Raw genomic sequence first — 19,673 nt, 5'->3', positions numbered from 1 at the left:
GACTCTGTCTCAAAAAAAAAAATCTTTACTGTAGGAATCAGTTCTTTGGGGGGAGGCATAATATATCTATGTTATGCTTGCTCTTTTCATCATCCTCCATTTAACCAGGTTTGATTTCCAAATGGTAAAACTGAAATTCAGAACATGAAGGTAAAGTAGCAGTACAGTCTGTCTCATAAAATAGTTGGAGTAGGGGCCGGGCATGGTGGCTCACACCTGTAATCCCAGCACTTTGGGAGGCCGAGGCGGGTGGATCACCAGAAGTCAGGAGTTTCAGACCAGCCTGGCCAACATGGCGAAACCCTGCCTCTACTAAAAATACAAAAAAATTAGCTGGGAGTGGTGGCGCGTGCCTGTAGTCCCAGCTACTCGGGAAGCTGAGGCAGGACTATCGCTTGAACCGAGAGGTGGAGGTTGCATTGAGCTGAGGTTGTGCCACTGCACTCCAGTATGGGCGACAGAGTGAGACTGTCTCAAAAAAAAAATACTAATAAATAAATAAATAATAATTGTAGTGAATAAGGTTAGTTTTAGTGACAGATAATTTGCCAGAAGTGTAGTGCTAATTCATATTAGTCCCAATACTGAAGTGCTTTTCGTCAAATGAGGAAATGTGTAAAATGCTTCATCTTAGTTTTTGTCTCCTGTGGCTCTGATGAAAGAATGTCCCACGAGATTCCTCCTAATTAAATCCTGAGTGAGCAATCTGAGGAGGAGGGGAAGGGGTGTCAGGAGTGGGAGGCCATTAATTACACGATGGAAGACAAACAGGATGTTGCTTCACCTGTAAAGATCTCTAAGCTCTGACCTCAGAGTTGAGATTCATGAAAGAATATTCCTAGAGTTGGACTTAAGCGTGAATCTGGTGGAAGAGTCCCTGCCTGGATTATTGGACTAGTGTGGAGTGAGCACCTGGGCTTGCAGAATGTGGGGGTCTGGAGAGGAGTTGGATGGCGAGATTTAAGGGGGAGGATTCCCAAGAAACCATAGAAGCTTTGGGTGCCTGAGAGGTTGGGAGACCACCCTGCTAAAGCATCCTATCTGGCAGGGAGGGGAGCTCTTGACAGATGGGTTGTTAGGGAGGGTGGTGAAAGCCACACACATCAAGAGGCTGACCTGCTTGCCCTCTGGCCCCACATCTAAGCTTCTGGGCTGTGAGTGCCCCCAACCAAGTCCTCAGAGCCCAGCTTGGGACCCACCACCCACCATACTCCATGCTCCCAAGCCCTTACTCTGCTGTCCCAAGAGCCCACGGCTGCCACGAAGTTCTCTTTCTAGACAGCCCAGTGTGAATTCTCACTTCTTCCTGGGACTTCCCCCAGCAGGACTGTGGCTGTGTTGTGCATTTCAGCATCTGCTCATCTGCTGCTCTGTCATGTTTCTCTTCCATGGTGTCTTTAAGGGCAGGCCAGGTGGAATGTGGCTTCCCAAAGACTCGATTCATTTGGGTTAGGTCTCTTGTACTGCACGATCCCTGGCCCGTAGGCGTTGTTGGAAACAAAGTCGAGTTTGTTGTTTCCAGCTAAACCAGCCCCTGCCTTAGTGTGGAGATACTTCAGGAGTTAAAAGGAAACAGGAAACACTACTGCGTTAGGGTTGGAAACCACTCAGAAAGAGGAGGATTTGGGGAGGCTTCGGTTCCTGCAGCTGAGGCGGCCCTGGAGAAAACTGCACGTGAATGTTTGCCCTTTGAACAGGGCCCGTGTCCCGGCTTGAGGGTTGCAGATGTGGTGGCATCAGATGGGTCTTTGAGGGGTGGGGCAGTCAGGGTGCCTCTAACAGTGTACTTGGTGTTGGCAAGACCTCGGGGGTGGAAAGTTATGAAAGGAATTGTTCAGACAGGGCTCAGTGATGGGCTGTGGGCTGGAGTACTGTCTTTGAAGCCGCTTGGCAAGAGAAGTGGGGATCACATCGAGTGGGGATGGCAGATGATGTTCTGTGTAGCCAGCACTGGTGAGAGCTGCGGCGGCCTCAGTGTGAGGCCGTGAGTGGGTGTGTGCGACGGTGATGGACTTGGTTTCACACTTCAGTTGAGGATGTGGCTCTGAGCATGTTCTTTGCTCTGACCACAAGTCATCTTCTATTCTGGACGTGAGCGATGGTCCCCGCGGTGCTGGGGGCTCCCGGCTCCTTCCCCACTGCAACAGGTGCTGGTCCTCAGCAAACCTGTGCTCACCTCTTTATCAGGTGCCTCATCTGAAGCCCTTTAGACCTTAGGCCACGAGTCAGTGCCATAAATTCCTGAGAAAAGGACTCGCCTCTGGTGATGAAATGGAACATTTCTATTGGGTTCAGTCCTAGCTAGGAAGAATGAAAGAAAACACTTTTGAGCCTTTCTGAGAAGAGCTTGTGTCGGGGCACCTGACACGGGCCCGCGGTCTTCGGCCTTCTCGCCTGCAGACCTCTGCGGGTGGCTGGGAGGAAATGCTGTCGCTGCCTGGGCAGTTCCTCTTTCTGGCCCTGCAGGTGCAGCCTTCAGTGGCTGTCGTCCAGCAGGGCAGTGACTAGTCTTGGTGTAGCAGGAGTCAGAAAACTGGCCCACCTGCCTGTTTTTGCAAGTAAAGTTTTACAGGAATGCAGAGATGCCCGTTTGCTTATGGATTGTGTGTGGCCGTTTTTGCTCTGAACGGTCAAGATAGAGTGAGGTCTAAAGCCTCGCCAGGGCTGGTCCCCGGTCAGAGAAGAGAGCAGTGGCTGTGATGGGGCACCTGCTGCCTGGTCTCTTCCCAGCCCTGTTGTTAGCCACCAGGCATCCCAAGGACTCCTTTTCAGACTCTCGTAGGCACTTTGGTTCTTTTAGCAGATCCCCCCCTCCACATCTCAGGTCAGCAGTCCCCAGGCATGGTCTTTAAAGCCTGGGGAAGAACCTGCCTGCGTGGCACCATGGGAGGGGTCCTCGTAGCGGAGGGGCCAGCAAGCCATCTCTCTCCCAGAATGTGCTTGTTCTCCGTGGGTGTCAACTGGGCAGCTCTCCCTGGACTGCAGAGCACCTAGAACATTCTGGCCTGGGGTTGGTGTGACGGAGCATCTTCCTTGGAGTTGGGGAGCCTGGGTTGGACTCTGCCCACCCCGGGCCTGCCTCGTGACTTGGGGTGATTTCGTGTCCCTGTGAGCTGTAGTTTCTTCCTCTGTAAAGTAAGGGTGACATCCTCTCCTGAAGATGACAGATGTGGTGCCCCCGCCCCGTACCTGGTGCCAGGCCAGTGCAGTCAGGAGAGGCTGTGCCTGGCTATCTTCATTTCATGCTTATACTTGGTTTTTATTTTTAAATATTTATTTATGTATTTATTTGAGATGGAGTCTCACTCTGTTCCCCAGGCTGGGGTGATTTCGGCTCACAGCAACCTCTGCCTCCCAGCTTCAAGCAATTCTCCTGCCCCAGCCTCCCAAGTAGCTGGGATTATAGGCACGAGCCACCAGCCACCGTGTCTGGCTGATTTTTGTATATTCAGTAGAGACGGGGTTTTGCCATGTTGGCCGGGCTGATCTCGAACTCCTGACCTCAGGTCATCTGCCCACTTCGGCCTCACAAAGTGCTGGAATTAGGAGTGTACTTTGCTTTTAGAAAGGGTATGCCAAGAACGCTTTCCCCTCTTGCAGCTGCACCTAATTCCTGTTAATGTTGACCTCTGTCCACACACAGCCCTGTCAGCCTCGGGTGATACACCGGAGACCCCTGAAGGCCGTGTGTATGGCCAGGAATGCCTCTCCCCAGCAGTCTCCCTGCTGCCACCCAGAGCTCTGGCTGACCCTAGCAGGACAGGCCCCCACAGGGTGTGTCTCCACCTCTAGGTGCTGGTGCTGTGGGAAGGGCAGGGCTTCCTGGGCAGCCCCCGAGTTTTCTTGCAAGAAACCTGAGACCCCTGCTCCTCAGAGGGCTCCAGTTCCTGCCGAGCAGGACCCTGCAGCGACCTCAGCTTGGCAAGACCCCCCGTGGTGCACCTGAAGCATGTTTCTTCCCAGAGAAGCCGCTGGACCTCGTGTGAAGGGCCAGGTCATAGAGACCACACACGTCTGCTTCTCACTAAGCTTTGAGTCATGCGTGGGGCACGGACCTCCCAAATTCCAGTTTCTGTGCTGGGTGAGGCCCAGAAGCAATGGAAGGGAGGGGTAGTGGGGAGGCAGCAGGCCTGGCGACCAGGGCGCAGGGGCCCCCCCGCTCTCCGAATCTGGGTGCCTTGGACAAGCCTCCTTGCTCTCTGGCGTCAGTTTCCCCATTAGTAATTGGTGACATCAAAGGCCTCTCATGGGCCAAAGACACCACACATCTGCATAAAACAAAACAGAAGAGAGAGTAGAGGTGAAGCTTTTGTGTGCGAGATCGGATAATTTCAGAGTAAAAACTCAGTATTTCTAATTAGGTTGATTGTGGATGTTGGTGCACAGAAAATTCTATGCCTTCGCGTCTAGATTTCTGTGGGGCAATTTGGCAGAGTTGGCTCAGGGCACCTCCCCCTCTTGATTTCGTCCCCTCTGGTGGCACGTGTCTCCGAGCGCTGGGAGTGACTGAGAGCCGCAGGGCTGACCGGGAGCTGCAGGAGCAGTGGGCGGCAGCAGGGTTATGTTCCGTTCAGCATCTGGCGTGAGAGTTTGCCAGTCTCCACCCTCATTCCTCACTGCGGTTTTGTTTTTTTTTTTTTTTGAGACGGAGCCTCGCTGTATCGCCCAGGCTGGAGTACAATGCACAATCTCAGCTCACTGCAGGGGGGCTCTCGGGTTCAAGCGATTCTCCTGCCTCAGCCTCCTTAGTAGCTGGGATTACACAGGCACCCTCCACCATGCCCGGCTAATTTTTGTATTTGTAGTAGTTGGTCAGGCTGGTCTTGAACTCCTGACCTTAAATGATCTGCCTTCCTTGGCCTCCCAAAGTGCTGAGATTAGAGGCATGAGCCACCGTACCCAGCCCTTCACTGCCATTTTCAAGGCTGGTGGTTGTATTAGGGACCTGTCCCTTGGGGGCTGGTGTACCCCCATGTTGCCCCTGGTGCTTTGCTTGCTGGGCGATAGCATGGATGGTGGAGAGCTGCAGCCAGAGTCTGGTGAGATGAGCAGAGTGGCCAGGCTCGTTACCAGCCTTCTCTGAGCACTTCTCTCCTGAACAGACATCCGTCTGTGGCCGTCCTGTGGACTTCGGGAGTGGGCAAGCACTCAGCTTTGTCTGCAGGATCTTCCTCCATCTCCTGAGACTGTGTGCCCCCGGCTCAGCACTGCCTCCAGTGCGCTCCTCTCCAGGAGCCAACCTTGGCTCCTGCTCTCGCTATGGCCAGGATCCCCCTTCTCCTCTGTAGTTTGGAAACCGCCCTGCCCTGCCTACGGCCCGTGGCTCTGGCTGAAGGCTGCGACCCCTGGAGATGGGTGGGTCAACCCAGCCAGCTTGGGCCCAGCCACAAGTGGGTCAGATGCCAGTTCAGCGAGGGGCGGGGAAGATGACTTGCTAAGAAAAGAGTCTTAATTATGGTTTTTGTTTTGAGATAGAGTTTTGTTCTTGTTGCCCAAGCTGGAGTAAAATGGCACAATCTTGGCTCACAGCAACCTCTGCTACCCAGGTTGAAGCAAGTCTCCTCCCTCAGCCTCCTGAGTAGCTGGGATTATAGGAACGAGCCACCCCACACAGCTCATTTTTGTGTTTTTAGTAGAGACGGTTTCACCATGTTGGCCAGGCTCGTCTCAAACTTCTGACCTCATGATCCACCCACCTTGGCCTCCCAAAGTACTGGGATTACAGATGTGAGCCACCAAGCCCAGCCAATTAGGGCTCTTTTACCAAAAAAACCCACCACGAATCTTCCTGAGAATCGCGCGCAACCACGGGTTGCGTAAGCCATGGGACGCACGGGAAAGCCAGGAAGAAGAGCACCCCCACGCCCAGCCTGTAGCATCTCGCTGGCTTCCTGGCTGCCTCTCCTCACCCATCTTAGAAGCCAGGGCATCGTTCCTTCTTTGGGCAGGTGCCGCTGATGGCCCAGGTGCTGTTCTAAATATCCTTGAGGTGACCTTGCTGCCTTTGTCTCTGTGAGCCTAGGAGTATATCCTGAATATTTTGTTTTTATATTTCCCATGTTCCGTATTTTTGTTTCTGCATCAGGGTGGAAGCTACTGAGCCGCATCCCCGACACCGGCAGTGAGCTGCCCAGGTCCTTGTGCCTGAGCTGGGCACTGTCTGGGCCTGGGCTGGTGCCATGAGTAGACTCCGCATGCACTAGGCCCATCTGGAGCACATGGCTCACCCGAGCTCAGAGCACCAAGACCCTGCATGTGCATGGATGCGAGTCAGGCCTCAGGGAGACCTGAACCCTGGTGGGATTTGGAAGTCTTGGTTTAAGACCCCAGCACTTCCTACAGATGTGGAAATCTCCCCCTGAAAGCCTCAAAAGAGTGCACCAAGGCCATTGCCAGTTTGCCCAGAGTGCCCTGCTGAGTCGTCAGGCCTGTTCCTCTGTCCTGCTGTGCAGTTTTAACTGATGGCCGTCCCCGCCCCACCCTCCTTCCAGCCTTCGTCCTTCCAGTTGCAGGGCTGGGGCGGCCTTCTGTGTCCGGGGGTGCCCAGCAGGCTTCCTTCTCCTCTTGCACTGGCCCAGGGGCCGAGAAGTGCATGGTGGGTTGTCCTGGCCTAGAGGTCACGGCTCAGTGCCCAGGTCCTGCCACAGGCTGGGTGCCCTGGCGCTCATGGCGGCCCTGAGCTACATGAGCTGGTCTCCTCCACATTTTGCTCATAAACTTAGGCCTGGGGTGGCCGGGCCTTAAGCCTGCACTGAGGCCAGGCCTGGAGGCCTCCATGGCTGAGAGGGGGCTTTTGGGGGTTGTCCTGGGCAGAGGCGAGCCTCCGCACACTATCTGATCTTTCCTGACCTCCCACCAGTGGTCTGTCGAGGGAGCACTGAGCCATGAATGATTCCTGAGCTGAGTGGTGTGCGGATGTCATGCGGCCACCATTCTCTCTGTATGGGGGTGGGGCGGGGAGGAACCCTAGACTCGGGTGGCAGCACTGGCCACCTTGCCAGACTTGGACCCCTCTGTGGGAAATGGGGGCCATTTTTTACCAGTTGGGCAGGACCACCCAGCGTCCTCTTCCCGGGAGCTGGCCCTTGCTTAAGAGCTGTGGAGGCCGGGCGCGGTGGCTCAAGCCTGTAATCCCAGCACTTTGGGAGGCCGAGACGGGCGGATCACGAGGTCGGGAGATCGAGACCATCCTGGCTAACACGGTGAAACCCCGTCTCTACTAAAAAATACAAAAAAACTAGCCGGGCGAGGTGGCAGGCGCCTGTAGTCCCAGCTACTCGGGAGGCTGAGGCAGAAGAATGGCGGGAACCCGGGAGGCGGAGCTTGCAGTGAGCTGAGATCCGGCCACTGCACTCCAGCCTGGGTGGCAGAGCGAGACTCCGTCTCAAAAAAAAAAAAAAAAAAAAAAAAAAAAAGAGCTGTGGAGTCTGGAGGGTTGGGGAAAGTCAGGGGCAAGCCCAGGAGGCAGGGCCTGTGGGGTGGGCAGCTCTGGCTGGAGTGTTCTTGGGGAGGGTGGAGGAGGAGGATGGGGTCAGGTCTGTGTGGAGTTGAGGTCAACTTGAGGAGTAGGGGCCCACTGAGGCTCCGGGTCCAGCACCCCCATGCCCGGAGCCCTAGTTGATTTTATCTCAGCCGCGAAACTCAGTTTTGTTCCTCTGATCTAAGAGCAGGTTTTTACAGGTTTGCAGTAGTGGACTTTGGGGAAAATCTCTTGAAACCACTAGGTCTTAGCACCCAAATGGCAGAATTTGTCCATGGATGAAAATAGGGTCCTAGCGCGGCCCTGTGCTTTGTGGTGGACACACCTTCGGCCTCCCCGTATCGCCGAACTTGGCGTTCCCGTGGCCAGCACCTGCCCAAGGCCCCACAGGAGCCCCTCTGGGGGAGGGGGCTGCTCCTGCCCTGACTGGGGTGTGGGGTTGCTTCTCGCCGGTGCTTGGCCCTGGGCCTTGCCCGGGAGGCTGCCCGGTGTTTCTGAATGGAGGTCTCAGCTCCCCGCTCTCCAGGGCGCCCACAGGCACCAGCCCCTGTGGGAGTGACTCGCAGGTGGGAGCAGGACTGGGGGAGGCAGGAGCTGCCCCAGCAGAGCCACACCTAAGGTCTGAGTCCGTGTGGAAGATGGGCCATGCTGGCTTCGCAGTCCCCCCGTCAGATGTATAGCCGACAAGCAGGCCTGGGTCTGGATAAGGTGACAGAAACTGCCTCTTCTGTCTCCCCCACAGGGGCTGCCTGGGGCGCTTGGGCGCCTGTCTTGTACTCACACAGCTGGGCCACTGGGCCTCTTGTGCTTGGTGGAAGGGGCTGCCAGGTGTGATGTGTGGAGCACCCCGGGCCTCAGAGGGCATCTGCCCACATTGAGGTGACCGTGATAGCAGCAAGGGCAGTGCCTTTCAGGGGCCCCCCACCCAGGTGCGTGAGGACACCTTCCGAGGGGTCTGTTTGTAAACATCTCGGCCTCCGTGAGCACTGAGCCGGGGCGAGGGCTCTGTGTGGTGAGTGAGGATCTCAGAGAAAGCCCCGGATGCTGTTGAGTGCAGGTCACTGTGAGCTTCCCTCGCTGCTGGCTCGGGGCGTGTTGGCAGCTGCCCCTGCTGCAAGGTGCCCTCTCCACCCCTGGCAGAGAGCCCCTGACCCCCAGTCCTGGATGTCGGCCAGGGAGGACTTGGGCACAAGGAGGGCAGGCCCAGGCTGGTGGCCATCAGGGGTGTCCTTCAGAGGCTGAGCCCTAGGCCCCTGCCCTGCCCACGAGGGCATCCCAGGGAGAGGATCTGGGTGAGGTTTTCATGTGTGTTTTCCTAGAGGTCTTGCAGTTGTGAGGACAGAGGTCCAGGGCACAGTGGCCTCACCTTGGAGTACCCAGAGCCAGGCTGTCTCCATACGAAGAGACTTAAACTCACCTAGACCTGGGATGGTGGCTGGTCAGGGTTAGGCTGTAGGTGGCAGGACGTGGCCACACCGTCAGGGGTTTCCCGAGATGCTGCAGGCTCAGGTCTGTTGGGGAGAGGCCTGGGTCACCTGGTGCCTCTGAAGCCTCCTGATGTGACCGGGCCTTGGTGGACCTGCAGGAACTGTCGGCTTCTCACGGAGGACTCACCGTGCTCTGCTCTCTTTAGGACGAAACAGGTGCCTATTTAATCGACAGAGACCCCACCTATTTTGGGCCCGTGCTGAACTACCTGAGACATGGCAAACTGGTGATTAACAAAGACCTCGCGGAGGAAGGTAAGCCGACTTTTGAGCATAGGTGCCTTAGCTTTGGGGGCAAGGGCCTGACAAAGGTGCCACGGGCTCCACTTAAGACGCAGATGCGGCCGGGCGCGGTGGCTCAAGCCTGTAATCCCAGCACTTTGGGAGGCCGAGACGGGTGGATCACGAGGTCAGGAGATCGAGACCATCCTGGATAACACGGTGAAACCCCATCTCTACTAAGAAATACAAAAAACTAGCCGGGCGAGGTGGCGGGCGCCTGTAGTCCCAGCTACTCGGGAGGCTGAGGCCGGAGAATGGCGTGAACCTGGGAGGCGGAGCTTGCAGTGAGCTGAGATCCGGCCACTGCACTCCAGCCTGGGCTACAGAGCGAGACTCCGTCTCAAAAAAAAAAAAAAAAAAGACGCAGATGCCTGCAGCCTGGGCCCCCAGGGAGGAGCAGGCCCTGTACTCTGAAGCTGGGGCCTACGTTCTGGTGCTGAGGCCACGGGCAGCGGCGCAGCTGCCGGACAGGGAGGTCTGGGGACCCTGTGGCTGTGGGGTCCTCCCCGGCTGCAGCTCCTTGGAGGGCTCCCTCTGTGCAGGCTCCAGCTGGCGACACAAGGGGGCGAGGGGCTCCTCCCTGCTGTGACTGAGGTGATCTGAGCAGGTGTGTGAGGCACATGCCCGGTGATGCCCACGGTGTGGCTCAGGGCCCTGGGTCCCTGGCCTGCTCTCCCTCAGGGACAGCCCAAGGGTGGTATCTCTGTGCCATCACCTGGACTGTGCCTGCTGCTGCCAGCTGCCGTGTTCCATTCTGAGTGGTGGTGGTGCAGGGACGGCACCCACACGCGTGGGCCCAGGCTGGCCTGCCTGTGTGCTGTAGTGCTGGCTTGGCTCAGAACAGCCCGAGGCCTTGCCATGAAGACTGAGGGTTTCTGGGCACCTGCGTGCAGGCGTGGCCCTGCTCCCCGGCGTCCGTGTCTGTGCATCGGTCTGTACTGGGCAGCGTCTCACTCCGTTTTTGCTCTGGGTCTCTGGGCCTCGGCATCTGCCTGCCTCCTCCGAGTTCACGCGGGGCGCGGGGTGACGGGAGCTGTGGCCCAGCCCTGCTCCCGCTCTGAGACTGTGACCCACGCTGCCCACTCCTGTCTCTTTGGCAGGCAATGTCTTTCATATGCGCTCTCTCTGGTCGCCGGGGAGCCCCTTGTGTTCTGCCATGGAGCCGTTTGAGTCCAGGCTTCACTTTATCTCAGTCTGCCCCTAGTGGGATTGGCTCAGAAACAGGCGCTAGACACAAACCGCCTGGGCTCGCTGGCCCGCCTCTAACCCGCCTCCGACGCGGCCACTCGCCCTCGGTGCTGGACAAGGGGGCTGTGCGGGACCCGTGCAGGGCTGGGAAGCCTGTGACTCTGAGGCTCTCGTCTCTATCCTGCGTGGCCCTGTGCTATGTAGGTGGCGGGATGTTGTCCTGAGCCGCCATGTCCCATGTGTGGGTTCCTCTGGAGACCACCCATGAGGAAGCCCTGAGGCTGGACCTGTGGAATCTGCTCTTAAGGCTCTTAAGGGAGGTGCGCAGTCCCTAAATGCGGCACATTACGGATGGCAGTCTTTAGGAAGAGCTGGAAGTGACCCTCTCAGCCAGCCACAGTCTTCCCTTTGAATGGGGTAAACTGAGGTGCCAGGTGACTGAGACATATGCACAAGGCTGCAGGCCTGAGCCCCACACAGCACCCCACCCAGTGGCGTGGCCGTGAGCAGGTTCCCAGCAGGAAGAGTTTGCCTCCAGGCTTGGAGGGAAAATACCAGCTCCAAACCCTAACATGCCAGAGCCTCGGCACAGACGTGCACTGAGCTGAATGTAACCAGCACTCCGTACCTGGCGAGTCACTGGAAGTCACTCGAGGTTGCCTGGGGTGCCTGGGGTTTGACGTGTGCAGGTGTTTAGTCCACACATCAGCCCCCTCGCCACGGCCCCTCTGCCCGTAATTCCAGATGCCCAGCTGGGCTGATGTGTCCTCAGGAAGCCTGTTAGGATGGGGCTTGAGCAGCTCCTGCTGGGCCATGCCATGGGTCCTCATGTAAAATCTACAAACAAAGAAACGCTAGCTCTTAAGTGGTGACCACACGCACTTTGAAAGCCGCGTACGTCGCACCCCCACCTGTGGGAGGGACTGCATCGCAGGATGCTGAGCAGCTCATCCTCTCCTCCCCCGCTGGGTGCCAGCCCTACCCCTGCCCCAGCTGTGACAACTAAAACTGCCCAGACAGGGCCAAGTGTTCCCAGGGGAGCAGAATCACTCCAGTTGGGAAGCTCTGACCTAAAGCAGTCTCTGGCCATGCTAAGAACTCAGTATCCGGCCGGCCGCCATGTCTCACGCCTGTAATCCCAGCACTTTGGGAAGCCGAGATGGGAGGATCACCTGAGCCCAGGAGTTCAAGACGAGACTGGGCAACACAGCAAGAACCCATCTCTATTTTAAAGAATAACTGAATAATAATAAAGAGAACTCAGTATCTGCTGGTTGAAAAAGTTACAAGAACAAAACCGAAAAAGCCTGGAGGTGGCCAGGATGCTGAGTGAGTGCTCAGAACCCTTCCACCCACCCACCACGTTTGTGCCATGGCCCCACCTCCCACAGTTTTTCCTGAAGCTGTCAAGCTCAGACATCCAGAACTGCCGTAACCAGAATCATTCATTCTCTCAGAGTGGCTCACTTCACTCCAGGAAGGTGGCCCCTTGTAACCTGGCGGAGCAGGAGAGCGGCAGCGTGGGACTCCTGTGGTCCTGTCAACTCACGAGGGCACCAGCAGCCGAAGCTGACTCCAGCCCTCAGCAGCACTTGACTGGCCCGAGACAGGAGGAACCCCAGCCCCACCCTGATTCCACACAACTGCCTGCCATCTACCTCCCAGCCACCCTAGACAGCACCTCAGACTTCTCACCAACCCTTGTCGTCAGCTCCCTGGACATCCTCCCCCCACACTGCCAGTGGCTCCCTGGCTGGCGCTTCTCCACTCTCCCCTCCCGTGACCCGCACCGGCCCTGCAGTCTCTCTCAAAGACCCTCATGCCTGCTGGACGCCGCCACCCTCCCACACCGGCACCCTCCAGGGCCTCCCTGCGCTCTGCGGGACCCTGTCCTACTGCAGCTGGTGTGTGGCCGAGCAACCCTAAGGCCAGGGTCCCTGCCCTCCACCCCGACAGGGGGTAGCACCAAGGAAGCCTGGGCTCCGTGCACATGAGAGCCACGCTTTCCTCACTGAATAGTTTTTCCTAAAGAAAGAATTAGGCTGGGCATGGTGGCTCACGCCTGTAATTCCAGTACTTTGGAAGGCCGAGGCGGGCAGATCATAAGGTCAAGAGACTGAGACCATCCTGGCCCACATGGTGAAACCCCATCTCTACCAAAACTACAAAAATTAGCTGGACGTGATGGCGGGCGCCTGTAGCTACTTGGGAGGCCGAGGCAGGAGAATCGCTTGAACCCGGGAGGCGGAGGTTGCAGCGAGCCGAGATGATGCCACTGCATTCCAGCCTGGAGACAGAGCGAGACTCCGTCTCAAAAAACAAAAAACAAAAACAAACAAACACAAAAACGATTATATCTGCAACCAGAAAGCATCAGCAAACCCAGGAAGCTTAGAATACAACATTAACGTATCACGTGTGTGTACGCCACGAAAAATACGCTTTGAAATGCGAAATGCTGATTTCTTTCAAAGTATGCTTAGCTACTTAAAGGCCACCAAATTCACCCTCTCGAATATTAATTTCTATGTTAAAGAAAAGGGAAGTACGGCTTAGATGAAAGTGGTTTTTACCTCTTACAGGCGGACTTCTCCGTGAGCAGCTCTGGAGAAACGTACTGCGCTGTTCCCACGAATGAGTTGGCCCTGGCTGCAGAGGAGAGAGAAGGTCACGCTCGGACTCATGATCTGTGACAATCCAGGGCTGCGAGGTGGGTGTCGCACATGGCGGACCATGCACCCCCAGGAGCCAGACTTGTCCAGGCCACACCGGGGCTGGCTCACGGCTCACCTGCTCAAAGACGCCTGCCTGACATCTGGACACTGGCACCCTCCACCCTGGCGCTCCCACCCGACACGCGCCTGGAGAGCGAGCTGCACACAAACGTCCAGTGCATTCTGCCGGTGGCACCCGCTCAACGGAGGGCATGAGGACACGGTCCTGGCTGGCTCACTGCAGGACCTGGGGTATCCAAACGTGCCCAGGTACACAAACAGTTGCAGGCCAGAAACCTCCTCCTTTCCATCACAAACAGCTTGGGAGCTGAGGCGCTACAAAGAGAACAAGACTCAGGCCTCCAGCCCAAGGGCCTTCCTCTACAGAGGAGCTGTGACAGAGCAGAGCCACAGCACGAGCTGGCCCGGGGCCACCACGCAGCTGCTGTCCACACCGGCCCTGCCTGGGCCGGTTCTGAGTTGTCCCTTCCACCTGCCCTCCTCCGGCCAGGCTGAGAGAACCTCACAGCCTCTGCTGCGGGGACCCGTTCCCTTCAGTGAATGACTTTTTTGCGGACTTCATGACTGCCCAGGTGCGGGGGCTCACGCCTGCAGTCCCACTGCTTTGGGAGGCCAAGGCAGGAGGACTGCTCTAGGCCAGGAGCTTGAGACCAGCCTGAACAACAGAGTGAGACTCCGTGTCTAGAAAGAATTTCAGGAATTAGCCAGGCATGGTGGTGCACCTCTAGTCTCAGCTACTTGGGAGGCTGAGAAAGGAGGATCGCTTGAGCCCAGGAAGCTGAGGGTGCGGTCAGCCACAATTGCGCCACTGTACTCTAGCCTAGGCAATAGAGCCAGACCCTGTCTCAAAAAAGAAACAAAAAACAAAGACTTCATGGCTGCATGTGCATCCTGCCAGGACCCTCAGTGATCCTGCCAAGAACACCAAGGACATCCGCAAACACGCACTCGCCCCCGCTGGCCTAGAGGAAAGCAAACCAAACCAAGAGCCAAAAACAAACGAAGCCATTCAGCCCTGCAATGAATCAAAGAAATGCAAATTAGAACACGACAGCCTATCACATTGGCAAAGGGGAAAAAGAATAAAAATACATAGCGCTGGCAGGGATCTGAGGGGACAGACGCCGCGCTACGGGTGGGGCTGTAAAATGGCATCGCTTCTGGGGGCAATTTTCCAATGAGCGTCAGAAGTCACAAAGATGTTTGCCTCCCTGACCCTGCAGTTCCCTCTCCATGCCGGATCTGTCCTTCAGGGTCCGGTGTGGCACGGTGACGAGGGCTGCGTCTGCCGGCAGGACGGGACGCCACTCGCTCCATCTACCTATTCAGTGTTTCTGTTCTTTACTATCATCAAGCGTTGCTTTTGTGACTTGTATTTTTTTAAATGCCATCATTAAAAAGTCTAAAAATGTGTCTTTCTCCTATGGAGAGATGTATATAATGCATAATTAAATGATTGAGGTTGTCGTGCAGCACACAGAGCCATATGTGTTTTTAAACAGCAAGGCTGTGCACAGAGCAAGTCTGTGCACCAACACCCGCCCCATCTCTCAGACGAGTGCTACATAGCGAGCTCCACGCTGGTAGGGCCCTCGATGCTGCTACCGCTGCTGCTGTTCTCACCTTCCCGCAGCCGGACTCAGCAGCGGGTCACGCCGCAGTAACCCGGCAGCGGTGCTCGGCACAAGTGGCATGGCGTCACTACCGTGATGTGACCCCTGCAGCATGACATGAGAATACCTGTGACTTCTGATGACAGACATTTGTTGCTGATGTTCATAATGGAAGGAAATGGTACGCTTTGCTGAAAGCTTCGTGAAAATTAGGAATTTCCTCCTATCCAGCCTCACGGATCCCCTGACTTCTATCAGTGACATCCGAGCTGAGAGCCCCAGATAGAGCGTAAGGAAACCTCAGAAACCACCTAGTTACTTCTCCCGGGAGGCTCAGAGACTGGCCAAAGCTCACGCCTCTCCAGCTGCTGGAAACTCAGGCCCAGAGACCTGCACTGGCCGCTGCTGCCCCCCCATGCCACGGGACTACCGACAGTGAGGTCTCGGCTGGGTTGTTGTCTCCACCCTCATCAAAGAAACTCCATGGACCACCCATAGTCCCCCAGATCTGCCAGTCATACTTGGAGGGGGCGCTGGGGAGGGAAGACCTGAAGAAGGGATCCTGAGCTCACGAGACACCCACACTCTCTTCAAAGCCAAGGGTGCCGGCTACCATCGTGTCCACAAACCCACAAAGCAGCACAGAAGAACGCTCCACAAAATGGGACTACCCTTTGGACGAAACACCAGCAAACCAAATGCGGCAACATCTGAAAAGGACTAGGCACCATGACCAAGAGGATGTATGACACAGTGCAAGACTGGTTCAAAATACAAAAAGCAATGCGTTGCATCTCATTAGAATAAAGCACTAAGGAAAACACAGGACCACCTCGATAGATACAGAAAATGCAGTTAACAAACATTCCCCACCTCTATAGGACAAAAATACGGAATAGCCGAGGCACAGAAGGGAGGGCCCAGAGTCTGACAGAGGGCACGCACGGCCTAAGGCCAACATCGTGCTCGACGGTCAAACACTCCACGCTCTCCCTACGACCAGGGCGCCCTGTTCACCACGTCCAGTCAACACCGTACTAGAGGTCTCAGCCAGGGCAGTTAGGGAAGAAGATAAAAGGCAGCCAGGTTGAAAGGGAAGAAGTAAAACTAGCTCGAACCACAGATGACAGGATCCTGTGTGCACAAAGTCCTGGGGACTCCACTGAGAAGCTATGACAACTAACGAGAGCTCAGCAGGGTGCAGGGCAGGAAAAAGCAACTGCATTTCCACACAATTTCCAGGAGCAATCCAAAAATAAAATTCACAATCCCAGCTCTCTGGGAGGCCGAGGCAGGCGGATGACCTGCAGTCAGGAGTTCAAGACCATCTTATCCATAAGCGTGGTGAAACCCCGTTTCTACTAAAAATACAAAAACGTAGCTAGTCATGGTGGTGTGCGCCTGTAATCCCAGCTATTCAGGAGGCTGAGGCAGGAGAATCACTTGAATACGGGAGGCAGACGTTGTGGTGAGCTGAGATCGTGCCACTACACTCCAGCCTGGGCGACAAGAGCGAAACTCTGTCTCAAAAAAAAGAAAGAAAAGAAAAGAAAAAAAGAAGGCCAGGCGTGGTGGCTCACGCCTGTAATCCCAGCACTTTGGGAGGCCGAGGAGGGCGGATCACAAGGTCAGGAGATTGAGATCATCCTGGCTAACGTGGTGAAACCCCATCTCTACTAAAAATACAAAAAAATTAGCCGGGTGTCGTAGCGGGCACCTGTAGTCCCAGCTACTCAGGAGGCTGAGGCAGGAGAATGGCATGAACCTGGGAGGCGGAGCTCGCAGTGAGGCGAGATTGCATCACTGCATTCCAGCCTGGGCGAGAGAGCGAGACTCCATCTCAAAAAAAAAAAAAAAAAGGAAAAAAAGGAAAGAAAATTTACAACTCTATTTTTTTTTTTTTTCCTGAGACAAAATCTCACTCTGTTGCCCAGGCTGGAGTGCAGTGGTGTGATGTCAGCTTACTGCAACCTCCGCATCCCAGGTTCAAGTGATCCTCCAGCCTCAACTGGTCTCCAACTCCTGACCTCAGGTGATCCACCCACCCGGGCCTCCCAAAGTGCTGGTATTACAGGTGTGAGCCACCATGCCCAGCCAATAACTCTGTTTAGAGTAACATTAAAAATAAATAAGAATAAATGTAACGAAAAGAAGCATAAAGCTTATACTCTGAAAACTACAAAGTGTTTTTGAAAGAAAGATCTAAATAAACAGAAAGACATCCCACGTTGATGGCTCAGAAGACTTAACATGGGTTAACAATGGTAACGCCTTGTAAGCTCATCTCCAGACTCAACGCCATCCCTTCTCAGATCCCAGCAGGCTTTCACCTCAGGCAGTGTTTTCAACGCCCATCTGCATGGCAGCATGCATAAGTACCTCATCCCTCCTTAGGGCTGGAGAAGATTCCCTCGTTGTGTGGAGACGCCACTCACTCATCCACTCATTTGATGACGTGCATCGTTTCCACCTTCTGGCTACTGTAAATAATGCTATGGGCATTCTAGCACCTGTTTTTGTCTGAATGTGTGTTTTCATTTCTTTTGGGTTCACACCTAGGAGTGGAATTGCAGGGTCATATGGTAATTCTGTTTCCTTTTGAGGAGCTGCCAGCCTGTTTTCCAAAGTAGCTGTACTATCTGACATTCCCACCCATGGCATATGTGGGTTCCAATCCCCCCAATCCTTGATAACATTTGTTATATCTGTCTTCTGATCACAGCCATCCTAGTGGGTGTGAAGTAGTATCACCCTGTGGTTTTGATTTACATTTTCCTAATGACTAATGATATTGAGTAACTTTGCATGTACTTATGGGCCATTCGTATATCTCTTCTTTGGAAAAATGTCTAGTCATACCCTTTGTTCCGTGCTTTATTTTTTTTTTTCCTCCCTCTGAGTTCTTTACATTCTGGATACAAGTCCCTTATCAGACAGATGATTAGCAGAGTGTGTCTCCTATTTGGTGGGTCTTTTCACTTTCGTGATATCCCTTGAAGCACAAAAGTGCTTCAACTTGATATAGCTGGGCGCGGTGGCTCACGCCTGTAATCCCAGCACTTTAGGAGGCTGAGGCGGGTGGATCATGAGGTCAGGAGATCGAGACCATCCTGGCTAACACGGTGAAACCCTGTCTCTACTAAAAATAAAAAAAAATTCGACTGGCATGGTCGGGGCCGCCCGTAGTCCCAACTACTCCTAAGCCTGAGGCAGGAGAAGGGTGAACCCGGGAGGCAGAGCTTGCAGTGAGCCGAGATTGAGTCACTGCACTCCAGCATGGGGGACAGAGCAAGACTCCATCTCAAAAAAAAAACTTGACATAAATCTAACTCATCCTTTTCTTTGGTTGCTTATGCCTTTGGCAGTGTATCTAAGAAAACATTGCCTAACCCAATTATCACATTTAATCCTATACTTTCCTCTAAGAGTGTCACAGTTATTGCCCTTACATTCAGACCTCTAATGCATTCAGAGTGAACGTTTTTTTTTTGAGATGGAGTCTCACTCCACCGCCCAGGCTGGAACGCAGTAGTGCGATCTCGCCTCAGTGCAACCTCCGTCTCCCAGGTGCAAGTGAGTCTCCTGCCTCAGCCCCTACTCCAAGTAGCTGGGATTAATTACAGGCGCACATCACCATGCCTGGTTAACTTTTGTATTTTTAGTAGAGATGGGCAGCTGGTCGCGAACTCCTGACCTCAAGTCATCTGCCTGCTTCTGCTTCCCAAAGTGCTGAGATTACAGGTGTGAGCCATCGTGCCCAGCCTGGAGTTAACTTTTTTTTTTTTTTGGTGACTGGGGTAGATGGGAGGCTGGGGGACGGAGTTTTGCTCTGTTGCCCAGGCTGCAGCACAGTGTTGTGATCTCGGCTTACTGCAACCTCTGCCTCCCAAGTTCAAGCAATTCTCCTTCCTCACCCTCCCAAGTAGCTGGGATTATAGGAGTCCGCTACCACACCTGGGGTTTTTTTTTTTTTTTTTTTTTTTTTGAGATAGAGTTTCTCTCTTGTTGCCCAGGCTGGAGTGCAATAGTGTGGATCTCAGCTCACTGCAACCTCCGCCTCCCAGGTTCAAGTGATTCTCCTGACTCAGCTTCCTGAGTAGCTGGGATTATGCATGCACACCACACCTAGCTAATTTTGTATTTTTAGTAGAGACAGGGTTTCACCACGTTGGTCAGGTGGGTCTCGAACTCCTGATCTCAGGTGATCCGCCTGCCTCGGCCTTCCAAAGTGCTGGGATTACAGGCGTGAGCCACCGCGCCCAGCCGTAAATTTTGTATTTTTAGTAGAGACAGGGTTTCATCATGTTGGCCAGGCTGGTCTCAAATTCCTGACCTCAGGTGATCCACTCGCCTCAGCTTCCCAAAGTGCTGAGATTACAGGTGTGAGCCATCGCGCCCAGCCCTGGAGTGAGCTTTTGTGTATGGTGTGAGGAAGGGTAGTAACTTTTTTATGAACTAATCGTCATTGGAAGATAACAGTGAATCAATTTGTGGTTTTCAAAACTGGCATGAAAGGGGGAAAGAAGCATTTATCCTACTTTTCCTTTACAAATGATACCACGAGTTAACCCAAAAGTTGCTGGGGAGAAGTTTCTCTTTAATGAATTCCATCTCATGAATATATCAGGCTATAACCTTTCTGCACTCTCTGCACTGAGTTAATGAATTTAGGCCAACGATGGCCACAAATGCTGCTGCTGTCACAGAGAGATGCCTAATAAACAACACCCAACACCAGTCTCTGAACAGGGAGGGGAGAATCAACTCTGAATGTGATATAGTGGCCAGGAGGAGGACCATGTTCAACAATGCCACACAGATGCAAATGAACTGGAAATATAACTGCACACTTTGAGATATTAAGCAATGACTGTTAATTTTTATGTAT

At 54.4% G+C, this 19,673-nt stretch overlaps 1 protein-coding gene across 1 annotated transcript in view; it reads right to left on the bottom strand.

The window, feature by feature from the left end:
- The window catches only part of LOC126944712 (3-phosphoinositide-dependent protein kinase 1-like), a 66,506-nt gene that overhangs the window by 3,939 nt on the left and 42,894 nt on the right, over positions 1–19,673 (bottom strand). Inside the window, 3 exon segments of the mRNA XM_050774500.1 lie at positions 8,898–8,991; positions 11,066–11,274; positions 13,011–13,086. Coding sequence (XP_050630457.1) covers positions 8,898–8,991; positions 11,066–11,274; positions 13,011–13,086 — 379 coding nt within the window.

The sequence above is a fragment of the Macaca thibetana genome, chromosome 20 (assembly GCF_024542745.1).
Source record: "Macaca thibetana thibetana isolate TM-01 chromosome 20, ASM2454274v1, whole genome shotgun sequence".
In the NCBI taxonomy this organism is placed as follows: Eukaryota; Metazoa; Chordata; class Mammalia; order Primates; family Cercopithecidae; genus Macaca; species Macaca thibetana.
Note: the sequence above shows the minus strand (reverse complement) of the source record. Positions and strands in the feature narration are given on the sequence as shown.